At 42.7% G+C, this 12,913-nt stretch overlaps 1 protein-coding gene across 1 annotated transcript; it reads left to right on the top strand.

The window, feature by feature from the left end:
- Positions 1 to 3,560: 3,560 nt before the first annotated feature.
- On the top strand, positions 3,561 to 12,184 carry LOC142414454 (retinol dehydrogenase 7-like). Its single transcript, XM_075511713.1, has 5 exons — positions 3,561 to 3,604; positions 7,457 to 7,787; positions 9,398 to 9,656; positions 10,925 to 11,088; positions 11,934 to 12,184. The coding sequence occupies exons 1-5, from the start codon at positions 3,590 to 3,592 to the stop codon at positions 12,182 to 12,184; spliced, it is 1,020 nt and encodes a 339-aa protein (XP_075367828.1). The 5' UTR covers positions 3,561 to 3,589.
- Positions 12,185 to 12,913: the final 729 nt, after the last annotated feature.

The following is a 12,913-nucleotide window of genomic DNA, read 5'->3' as shown; positions in this document are numbered from 1 at the left end:
AGGCTAAAGAGCAAGTTAGCCGGTGGCTATCTAAATAGTGCTGGTTTTCAATTTAGTTTCTATGGAGCTTGCAAAACATCAATTCTACTTTTCCCAGTGCAGCTTATGCTTAGGCTTTAGTGAGGTCCTTTGATTTATATCTGTTATCGGAGTAAGTTATTCCTTGTAGAGCAGGTTTGAGGTGAATACCTCTCAAGTGGCTACTCTTACTGACATATCAATGGCATTGCTGTAGTAGACTTTATTTTAAACCAACTTTCTGTTAATAAAAGTGACAGAAACCCAAGTTTTCTTTATTTAACATTTAATCCAAAGGCTGCTTTGTGGCTGTCTGGTGACCTAGTAGCTTCCCTGTCCCAGTCTGCATGAGCTGTTAGCTTTCCAGGCAAGAGATCGGTCCATCCCAGCCAGTGAAATTCTTGGCTCCTGCAGAGCAGGCAGCATCGGGCCCTGGGGATGTGAATCTTGTCCTCTGAACTTAGCAGACAGCCCTGGTGTCATTTCACACAGAGCCTTTCTAGAAGCTAAAGCTCCCTCCCCCCCCCCCCCATTACTCAGCCAAAAGTGATTAGGGAAAAAAAGATAGTATGAAATGACACCACCTACTCTGATCTTTATCTTTAGAAATTACAGTTTGGCTGGTTTAATTCAGTCCCTGTCAGACCACAAGTATACTGTCAGCTGCTGCGAGATACTAGCACTGCAAAGGTTAACATTTAAAGGAAAATACAAACGGAATTTAGGACAGGGCACACTAGCTGTAAATATATTATTTAAATTAGAAATGTAGGAAAAATATCAGCTGCTCAATGTATTACTTCTCACTGTATGGAGGGCCAGATTCTGCTGGCATTTTCTCTCCTGGAACCAGACACCTCATTTACTCAAATGCCAGCAACAAAAGCCAGTGACTTCTGGAAATGAGCAAACCACAGTGTGCTCTGCTATGGCTATCAAAACCTGTCCTGCTCACAAGACTGTATGAAGCAGGTGAATATTTAGACATATGTTTTAAGGGACTAGAAGGGACTTGTTCTGGAGAAGACCCATTCTGACTTCCACAGGGTCAGAATGTCCTTGGGGACTGTACCCACGGGACCTGGCTTCAGTTAGCTTGTTAGAGCCAGCACACAAAGGTGCACTTCAAAACCTTCATTTGTCCAACAGGAATAACGTTAGCTTCTTGCTTTTCACTTGAGAACCAAATTTCCTTCCCCAATGTTTTGTTTCAAGCAGGGTACTTTTTCCACATCCTTTCTAGGAGTTAGGGATTTCATTATGAAAACACCTAAGGAGTCAATGGGAAATCAGACAGTCAAGTGCTGCTTTCTGCAGATGAAAGACTGTCTCATGCCAAGCTCTCTAACGGAAAGCTACATATGGAGCTCACATTTTGCTTATGTGGTTTCTCTTCTGTTACGCTCCCTCGCATGCTGTGCTCTGAGCAAGTCAGAGGATCCTCTGTGAGAACGGGAACTTACTGGAAAAATTCCCCGTTTCAATGTTTTCCAAGATACTAAGCAGGATCTATTCAGCTTTCTGAAATTATTTTCTACAGTTCAAAAGCAGTTTGCTGAGGAAAAAAATCAGCAATAGAGAAAAAGAAACTCCTTTTATGTTTTTCTCTCATACATTTGTGTGGCAAAGGATTGCTACCTACAATAGCAGGACTCCTGACCTGACACTGCTGGGGAAATGTTCCCCTGCGATGGGCTTTGCCTGCGGGTGGAGTGCTGTTTTCAACCATGCTGTAAAGCCTGTTGTTTGAATCAGGCCAGACAGGCCTAGGCAGGCCCAGCAGGCACGTCTGCCAGCCTTGTGCTGGAGAGGAAATCTCTGACAGCCACCTGTTGAATCCCCAAGTCTCCGGCGAGCTGCGGACATCTCCTGACTGCCCCGAGTGCTGAAAGTGCAGTAACAACCAACACCACAGCTCAGGCTGGTGTGCAGAGTGGCAATAGAAGCGAGAATTTCCAGGCACAAGCCAAAATGAGCAGGGAGAGAAACTGCAGGGGGAAGAGCTGCCCACCAAGCAGAGGATGAACTAACAACTCTGCAGCTCCTGACAGGGAGCAGCCGGGCAGGGGTCACCAGCCAGTCTGGGATGGACTGCCATTGCCATGGTCCGCTCAGCTGAACGGGGCCAGATCACTTCCAGCTCCATCCTATCACCTTGCTTGGTTTCCCCAGTTTTAATTTCCTCCTCATTCAGTTAGTTTCAAATCAATTTTCATAAAAAGCTTATTCATTCATTCTGGTGTTGAGAAAAGCCTTTGCCCAAGCCTCCTGGCTTCCTGCAGCAGCCGGCACTGCGCAGCGCTGTAAATGGGGAGGCACGAAGAGTGCGGAAAAGGAGTTCTGCTTACATGTTTGCGCAATAGCACGCAGAGCTGGATCAGAAGTGCCCAGCATACTCTGGGCCAGGTAGCAAACAAACAAGCAGCCTAGCAGTCATATGGTAGCGTCTTTGCCCACACCAACTGTAGAGCTTCTGTTTGTACAGTTTGTAGAATTTGAGCTTTTACTTGAAAAACATTGCTTAGTTACTCAGGCAATTGATTTGTTTCTAGTAGCAAAAAGGTGCCCCTAGACTAGAAAAAATAATTTCATCCCTGAAAGTTTTCACATACAAGGGTGTATCTTAAAAGATTAAGTCATATCAATAACAACTTGATCACATGCAGGAGAAAAGGTGGAGGTCTGAACCAAGCCCTGTTAAATCAATAGAAAGACTCCTGCCGGTTTCAAGATGAAGCACAGATCAGTCCTTCCCAGCTGAGTAGATTAGCTCTCCCTAATGAGTCTTGACAGTCCCCGAGGCTCTGATTACTATATATAGGCAGCAATGCTTATACAACATAGGTAGCATAGGCAGGCACGGAGCATATACAGAAGATTAATACCAAGTAAGTCCCTAAGGTAGAAGCATCACAGCACAAGTCATTATCAACAGCAGGGAGAGGGGCTGTGCTTGTCAGCCGATGTACAGCGATCAGAAAGCACCACCAGACACAAAATTTACAGTGAGATTTTTCTGGAAACTTTCACCATGTGGGTCTTGATGCACAAGCTTAGGACTTTGACTTGGGCAGTTTCTATGTCCTGACACTGGAAATAACAGGCGAAGGCAACTCGCGAGCACCTGGAGGTATAGACTGAGCTTGCAGATGTCTCCCCAGAATGTGAGTACCGGCACAAAAAACCAGAACTCGTGTCTGTCGTTATTGTGAGCAGTACCTGTTACATGCATTTGCAGAATAGCTAAGAGAACAAATTAAGCACTTGTTTTTGAGTGCACAAGCAAGAGAACGTGCAGTTCCTTCCCTTCTAGAATGATTTTAACAATTATTGCTTATCTAAGCACCTCCAGGTTCTGAATAAAATGCTAACTCAGAAATGTTCTTCCCAACATCTGGAATCTTTCTCTGCTCCTTTATTTTGAATTACTGTGTCAGTGACCTAAGAGTTTACAGGGTTTTATTTTCCTGGGTGTTTTACTGATGCTGTAGTAAAAATCTGAAGTGCAAGCCATACAAGGAAAGATACAATCATGCCAAGAAATCAGCCCCCATTGTACCAGACTACATTCATGTCCCTGCAAAATGCTGAGTAGGAAAGTTTGGAGATGTATTTCTTTTAAGGTGACATATTAATGAAGATCTTAAGTTATCTGTTGACCGCCAGACTGAATTATCACACTGACATTTTTACACAGCATATGAAAAAGCACTCCTTTTCCATGAAACAAAAGTGCAAAGCCCTGCACGTGCAGGAATAGCTCACCTAAGAGTGGGAGATGTGATGTGTTTGTGCCTGCATATTTGTTCAGTTTGTTAACTGAAGACCAGGGGGTTTGTAGCTCTAGCAGGATGACCGATTATTAAAGTTTGTACTTCCTAGACTCTGGAGAGCTGTTGGGTGATCTATCAGAGTGTTGTCCAATACATCTAAACCTCCCACTGAATGCTACATGAGTGCCGTTTCTGAAGAACCCCAGTCCCTAAATTTCCCCTTGGCAGTTCTTCCTCAGCACGCCTGGCAGGTCACTCTAACCCACTGCAGAGCGCTGACTTCTGGAGGTTTGCCCTGCCAGCACAGTGGTGGATGAAAGAATCCAAAGCACACCCAGAGCCCAAACCTCACCCCAACCTGAGGTTCTCTGGCATGACTACCAAAGCAAACTTGCTGTGGGAGTCAAACTAACACCCCCCCTTCAACACAGTCTATGTGCTTCAGTTTCCTTTATTGCAGAGAAGCAGAGGGATGCTGTGTTTTGCAGTCATTTAGGGATCTTAAAGGGCTCTTGGTGTAGTCATGCTGCTTTTCTCTAAAATCAATTGCTTTTATAATGGCACTTGTCTAGGTGTAAGAAGCCAGCTCTATCCCAAGAGTTCTCAATTTGCCAGACAAATATCAAAGTTTTAATGGCAAGTAGAATTTGCCTTTAGGTATTTACTGGCTACATGAGTAATCGGAATTCAATATTTATGAAGATATATCAATACTCTTGAAATATCATGCTGACATTTTCTCTGGAAACACACTCTTTGCCACTCCAGGCAACTATTTCAAAATCGATATGCCCCTGGAAGACAAGTAGCTTTTTTAGTGCTCCACAATTACCAAACAAGAAATATTTTGCATAACATTGTACATTCATAGAACTAAACAATTTTCTTGAAAGAAAACTTTAACTGAGACTATTTCCTTTGATTCTGACCCCAGACTCCTTCCAGCAGCAATGACGTCATCTAGCAGAATAAATACGGGCAGAAGGCTCCAGCAGAGCAAGACCCCCCATGGTGCTCAGCACCGAATGTCCATGTGTTATCGGAGAAGGAGTACTGGTACTGGGGGAGAACTAGGCGGTTAGGGATCACAGGCTTAGGAACACTGGTCCAGGGCTGACAGGGGAGAGAGGAACAACGGGAGGCTCCACACAGCACAGCCCTCTCAGCTGTCACCCCTAGAGCCCCTTGTCTTACAGCACTTCTGTGCCAATTATTGCTACCTAAACACAGGGACTAACACTAACCAGAGCAGTCCCAGGTGTTTCTCTTACAGGAGCCAAGTAGGCATCCTGGCCAGACACTCCAGGACTTCTCCACAGAGCCCAGTTTCAACTTTGACCTGCTTTCCAGTAGTGTAAGCTCACTGCCCGCTGCTTCCTCCCTACAGCACAGCCAAGGAAGGAAGGTGTGATTTACAGCTCCTGTTTCCAATTAGGTTGATTTTTTCCCCCAAATCTCTAATTATTTCATTTAATTTTGTATTGGGAAAAAGGTGAATTGAATCCTAAAATGATATATCACAGCACTAGCTTGCTGAGTAGCTTGCTGAGGTTTATTGGCGTGGGGTTACAAGAGCCTGTTGGTAGCAACTCCTCTCTCTCTTTGCACCTAGCTCAGCTCCAAATTCTAAATCAGCAGTCAAAGGAAATGTCATTGCCTGGCATGTCGTTGCAAATGAACCGGGGGTATATCTATGATCGGCGGCTGCAACATCCTCTTTTCAGACTTTATTTTACAGCACAGAAGCATGAATTAGCCTGAGCTCTTTCACACAGTTTTAATGGCACTTTGTCAAAGTACACTCTGTGAGTCCTCTCAGAAAATAAATGTCACCAACTCAGTGAAACATTACAAAGATGATTCCAAAGTGCACACATTCAGGAACACTGCAATCCTTGTCAGACTTAACAGGGACATTCACAGCAAAAAACCCAAGTATCTAAGTGAAGTACCTGAACTAGAGGGCCTTTAGCCTCAAAACAACAGTGAGATGTGCTGCTAAAATAACCAGTGCAGCCTAGGGACCAATCTAACACCCCAAAAATTCAGTGGGAACCTCTCTGTAGGTTACAGTGGAAGGAGAAGCAAACTCTTATCTGTATATATTTGCTTAACATTTTAAAATCAGAGCGCATTAACCAGTAGCTCAGAAGTCCATATTGATGGCTACTGAGGCACTCAACTATGTAAAATAAGATCATGAAGTGGCAATGAATGTTGTCACTTGTTATCATTTATCAGCTATGTGACTGATTTAATTATTTAGTGAGAGTCCTGCATTAATTCACTATCAGACTCTGAGATTCCTTCCATTCCTACTCAGTGAGGTGACAGCAAAATTTAGAATCAGAATAAATCCAAATCACTCCATGAACTCACTAGGAACAAGAACACCAGACGGGCCCTAGCAACCAGGCCTAATATATTGGGCTACCTTTAATATTCATGTCTTAAGGTAGCAAGGATGTTACACAAAAAATCAGCCAAATGAATGCTTAGCTTCAAACAACTATGATTAGAGGAGAAAGACCCCTTCCTCTTTGAGTATCTTCAGGATGTAAAAATAATCACAAATTCCTTTTTTTTTAAGTATTACTTCATTCCTTAAATACGATCACATTTTAAAGGCCAGATGCCTGCACCTCTACACATATGTAGGTAACTAGACTAACAGGTGACTGTTTAGCACCTGTAAAAAAGTTTCTCTTTAACAGGATGTCTGGAAAATGCTTACCAGCCTTCCCATAAATATAGGTTTTAATGAATTGTTTTGGTTTAATTCTTGCACAAACCAAAAATGCAAATAGAAAAACAGTAATCAGTCATAAAGATTTTAGATGGCAAGAACCGTATTCTACATTTATAAAAAATTTTTCTAATAAGCAAACAGTATCCTCCCCACCAGAGTTAGGAAATCTTGTGTTCCCTCAGTGCTTTTTTTTTTTCGAGGGCAACATCTCCATGCATTTCCCCATTTCTTTATACAAACACACTTTCTGTATAATATATTCTACTGTGCTGTATATCAGTGCTAAACAGGCAGTGAGGAAGGAGATGGAAGACTCAGGCACTGCCCCAAAGTCTACCTTGTCTAAGGGGCAGAAAGCAGACCACTCACCATCACACAACACGAGTCACACAACGAATTAGTATTCAGACCCACCACTACAGCTTAGGCTTTTCTGGTTGTTCTTGGGGTCACTCTGCTCCCATGCTACAGATTAGCAGAGCAGCCTGGGTGGCATCATACAGGTGGTGAAAGAGAGTCATCCTTCTTCCCAGAGGAATTCTTCTCTCCAGTATTAGCACAAACAATCACCAGTGTCCACAAAAAACCCCAGACGCTACTGTGAGAACTCACGCAGTCATTCCAACATCCTGAAGGGACAGGGCTGACTAGAAAGATTGGTCAGCAAAGCTTGAAAACAGTGGAAAGCTAATGAAAAAGAGGATAGGGAAGGTTTTGCCAAGGCACGTATTATTCATGGATCCCGATCCCATTGTGTCAAACCTTCCATCCCTGCTCTCCCCTAACTTACAGTGAGCTGGAAGGGCTGCAACCAGAAACAAAGCCCCTTACAGGAACTGTGTCTGAGGACGTTGGGGGGTTGGCTGAGCACATTTACTTCATTGCATTTCTAGATCATTAACTTATTTGCTTGTAGCTCTCACTTTCAGACTCACTGCACATAGCAATTTTGGCTTCCATACTTTCTCTTATCATTTACTGGCTCATCAGAGACAGTCACAGAGTGAGAAACTTGAGTGGAAGGCATGTCTTCATAACAGGCTGTGACACTGGACTTGGAAACTCACTGGCTAAATGGCTTGACAAAAGGGGATTTTGTGTCATTGCTGCATGTGCCACAGAAAAAGGAGGCCAAGAGCTACGGTCCTGCTCCTCATTCTCACTGAAGACAGTGAACCTGAACTTAGCTGACTCCAACAGCATTGCCAGGGCTGTGGTGTTTGTGACTGAAGAGACGGCTGGCAAGGGTAAGTGGCAAGGTAATTTCCCAGAAAAATGATTCAATATAACCAAATCTGGTCTAGCTAAAAGTTCTGGAGCCTCTCCACAGAGGCATTTTTCATCTTACTGATGAAACGCATTCACTCTTCAGTTCTGTCATTTCTCAGTTCAAAGAGATTCTCTCCAGCAATGCTTTTGGGCTTTCCCTCGCTTTCACCAACAGGGTGCCTAAAAATCTAGTTGCACAGTCCGGAGCAACCAGATCTGGATCCAGGTGTGTTTTTCAGACTCTTTTTGGTGCAATTGAAGAATCTCAGTGGGGGGTAAGGTGCTAACTAGTACCAGAAAGAACTTTCTTGACAGTTCAAAACCAGCCCACCCAATTAAGAATGGCTGGTGCAGGGCTTCTTCAGCCCTCCTCTAGTAAGCAGAAGAGTGTTTTTGCATGGCTGAATAAGTCCGACTTTTGCAATGCACACAACAATTGCACTGACTGTAACAGCTAAACACTTGCCGTTTCAGCCAGTTTTCTTAGAGTTGTTACATAGGTTGCTCTCGCTACTGCTATCCTACACCCCTGAGCACTAGTCTAAAAGGGGAAGGGTTTGTTCTTGGATACCTATGAGTGGAGTTAAAAAACAAGACTTAAGTGTTGGTTTTGGCAAAGGGTGATAAAAAGATCTGCATGGTAAATATATTCAGCCGCAGCAATACATGTTTCTTTCTCAGCACCAATAGCTCAGACTAGACATTGTTAAGGGCTGCCACAGGGGATCACAGCACTGCAACTACCAGCTGTAACACACAGTTATACCAAATATTCAATAGGCTTGTTAATAAATTAACTAGCCAAAAAAGAAAAACACGTATCTTCTACTAGTAGGACTTTCTCCTCAAAGCTTGTAAAAGTCTGTTGGCCTCATCATGACAGTTCCAGACGATTCTTGAATGTAGTGACTGAAGGCAAGGATAGTACTTACCTCCTCCGGCAGGCCCCTGCTTCCAGCTTGTGGAAGGCTGCATGTTCTCGGTCAGGGTAACCACTGCTAATGCTGTCACCTCAGCCTGAGAAACTCTTTATGGAGGCTGAGTGCTGGACTTTCGGCCTCTCCCTTCAGGCACAGGCTGTCCTCAGCAACTCTTGGAAGCGTCACTATTTATCTAAAGTTCCTCAAGTAATTTGTAAGGCAGTAAAGCAATATTATCAACACACAGGGTTAAGCTAATATTTTTAGAAGCACTGACTAATTCCGCAAATCTAGTTCAGAACTTTAGACTCCAACCCAGAAAAATCACTTTTATGTAGACTATTTGATTTTCACAAGAATGTAAGTGTATATTAGGAGCCCACATACTTGAGTGGATCTGGATAATAAACCCCAGTATGGTGGCCCACATCTCCAACCGAAATAGTTTTCCTTTAATACTTTACCCATGCTTTTTTAGAGTCATTGCCTAAGACCTTCAGCAAATTTTGCCAGGTGTACAGAGTAGATCTTACAAGCAAACCCCAGACAACTGTATTCATCTCACTGAAGTTTTTGCAGACTGGGTCCTTGGTTCCCAATGCTACAAATGAAACTCTAGGGTAAAATATTGCCACATACTGAAATAAATGGTTTTGTAATCCTCTTAGGGCTTTTTGGCTTGGTGAGCAATGCTGAAGGAACCGCACCTGTAGCACCCACTGACTGGCTGAGGATTGAAGACTTCCACTCAGTGCTGGATGTTAGTCTGCTGGGATTGATTGAAATCACACTCAAGCTTCTGCCGCTTCTGAAAAAAGCTGAGGGAAGAGTAGTCAATCTAATTAACGCCAAAGGCCTCATGGCTTTTGTAGGGGGTGGCTACAGCCTGTCCAAATGGGGCATGGAAGCTTTCTCTGACACCTTACGGTGAGTAACTAGAAATACATGCACGAATCCAAGAACAGATTCCAGATGTGCTGAGGAAGGGTGACTGTATGTTTGCCCTTCTCATTTTCTCTGGAAATCCTGATTAAAGAGGGAAACGAAAATAAGAGGATGTTGGTCACTTGTTTGGGATTTCAATCTCCAGTACTATGAACAGACCCACCAGGAAACTGCACTGGGAAAAATTTTTGTATCCTGGACAAATGGCTAGCATGCAGCTTTCAGGCATGTGAATCCACTGCATACATGAATGTAAATCAACAATATAGCCTGGTCAGAAACCCAGAGTTTCCTGGGCAAGTTGTACTTAGTTGTACTTGCCCATGTACAACCCCTTTTATTTTGCTCTAATGCTCCACAACAATCTGAGCTGGGCAATTCCAGACAGCAACCACATTACCAAAGGTACTTGTAACTTCAGAAAATTAAGCTGAGCACCCTTCACTGAAGCCAGTTGTATTGTACTGCTGTGAGAAAGCCAAGGCCTAGCCCAGCGAGTCAAGTCTTCACAAGGACTAGGAAATTTGGTTACAAACCATTATGAATGCTTATATAAAGAAAGTACATGCCCCAAGGAAATATAATATACACTAATGCCTAATGTACACATGGTCCATTCCTTTGCATACTTTGGAATGTAGCTGCCTGGGTCTCTTGAGCTGCCCAGCAAGATAAAGAGGCCATTTTCATCCCAAAGGAATTGCATTGCAACTCAAAATTACATAGAGGGAACCATGCTACCACAAAACACACTAACCTTTGTTGCACTAACATTTAATCACTTAACCATAGCCATTTAACCATATGATGGAGAATAAAGTTGTAATCCAATTGAAAATTTTGGTCACTTTTACTTTTTCCCAGGCACTTTAATAATCTGTTCCTGCTGGAAGCTGGCATGATGCAACAATATTTGAAATAATCAAAAGTTTTAGTTTGATAATATATGGCTAAGAGGCAGCTGGTTGCTGCATCCTTTGCATCAGTCCAACAAAAGCCACAGAGAAAGCTGTCAATCTACTTGACACTGCTTTTTTTTCCCCTCAGCGTTAATTGCCTGTTGCACTTTTACAAGATAGGTACACTGCTATGAAGCTAATTTGAACATCTCAAAATTATTCTGACATTTGAAGATAAGAATCAAAGTCTCAAATATTCATTTATGTGACGGACTTTCAACTTACTTATGCTTAATGGTTATGCCATTATTGGGTGGTCAGGGATGGTTATTGGTATTTTTTTTCTTCTAGGATAGAGATGCAGCATTTTGGAGTGAAAGTAAGCATTGTTGAGCATGGTTTCTTTAAGGCAGGAGTACTTAATTCAGATGTCATTGAGAAATACCTCTTAAGACTTTGGAACAGATTGACTCCTGAGACCAGGGACTCCTACGGAGAAAAATACTTTGTTGAATGTAAGTAGAAAAAGGACTGTATGAAAGCTCAGAGGGGATATTATCAACATATATAAATACCTGAAGGGAGGCTGTAAAGACAACAGAGCCAGGCTCATTTCCATGGTGCCCAGGGATAGGACCCAAGGCAACACGCACACACTGAAACACAGGATGTTCCTGCTGAACATCAGGTAACACGTTTTTACTGTGAGGGTGACTGAGCACTGGCACAGGTTGCCCAGGGAGGTTGTGGAGTCTCCATCCTTGGAGATATTCAAAAGCCGCCTGGACATGGTCCTGGGCAACCTGGTCTAGGTGACCCAGCTTGAGAAGGAGGGTTGGACCAGAGGTCCCTTCCAACCTCAACCAATCTGTGATTCTGTGAATGTTTGCTGGACTTCATTAACATTCGTTAAGAACGCATTGCTGACTGTTCTGGACTATGTGTATGTTAGACGAGGCCTGTGCTATTAGTTCCCGTATGAGATTGGTGAGATGTGATGTCACGCTACCATCCTTAGTCCCTCCATACTTTGAGGTAGAATGCCCAGGGGGAATGAATTGCTATGACTATATGCTAAGTTTATGGCTTACTGATATCTGAAAAGTTGTGCTGTGTCATGCTGCACTTACTATAGGGAACATCTGGCTCACAATATGGGCCAGGGAGGTTTCTGTTTACCAGGCTCTTGAGTGTTCTGCAGCCTTTCTGGTCCCTGCTCTGCTGTAGCTATACTGCTCTCAGTACTTGAGCCAGTAATTTAAAGCAAGCCTGAAGCTGTAGCCAAACCTTTGAATATAACAAATCCTCTTGCAGAGGATGTTGCACATAAATGCTTTCAGGTTTATTTTCTTCTTTGCAGATATAAAAGCTCAAAGATCATCAGTGAAAAGACTGTGTGACTCTGATATTTCTAAGGTCATAAAATACATGGAACATGCCCTGATGGCAAAGTACCCCAGGACACGATACAGAGCTGGATGGGATGCAAAGTTCTTTTGGCTGTTTCTCTCCTATGCCCCGAGCTGTTTATCTGACATGCTGCTGTGTATGACGTTTCCAGCTCCAGCAGCTAGTGGGAGATCAGTTCCTGGAGTTCTAATTAACATTTAGTATTAAACCAGTATCAGCTCTGCAGAAATAAATATTAATCCTGTCAAAACCAGACATCCTCTTCTTTACCAGTTACTAGACTTCTTAAATTCCTTTCAGAAGACACTTTCCCCACCCCCCACCCCTCCTTACCTGGAATTTCTGAGATGGCAGATAGGCTTGTAAATCCAGCATGTTTTTGAAGGTCATTTTTTATGCTCAGAAATGATACCTCTACAGGATCCGCATTCATAAAATATTCAGCTACAAAGCTGGTTAATACTACTCACCTAATAAAATATTTTTAAATAAGAAAAATAAAATCACTAAAAGAATCAGTTTTTCAAGTAGACTTCATCAACATATAGGCTGCTAGTGAACTTGAAATAAAACAATGGCCTTTCAGAACATACATCTTATACGTGTACCTCACAGAATGTATTGAGTCAGATTTAGTCATCTATATCATGGGGGATTTGCTCATGGTCATATTCAGGAGTTACTAAACTTCACAAGTTTCTGAACACAAGACGTGAAATCAAATAATAAAAAAGCCCAGCTATTGCAATATATTCAAAAAATTACAATTGCAGTATTTGACCACATCTAATCACCTGACTATTCAACTGTGTAGAGATAAAACACAAGCTATTTTACAGATAGGCAATTACAGGAAAAAATCAAAACTACATTGTACTCTGTTACTATGCAAACAGAGTATCCAAACATATTTTAACTTTCTTCCTCATA

Source organism: Mycteria americana, chromosome 9, assembly GCF_035582795.1.
Source record: "Mycteria americana isolate JAX WOST 10 ecotype Jacksonville Zoo and Gardens chromosome 9, USCA_MyAme_1.0, whole genome shotgun sequence".
NCBI classification, from domain to species: Eukaryota; Metazoa; Chordata; class Aves; order Ciconiiformes; family Ciconiidae; genus Mycteria; species Mycteria americana.
This window is presented reverse-complemented; position numbering and strand designations above follow the sequence as displayed.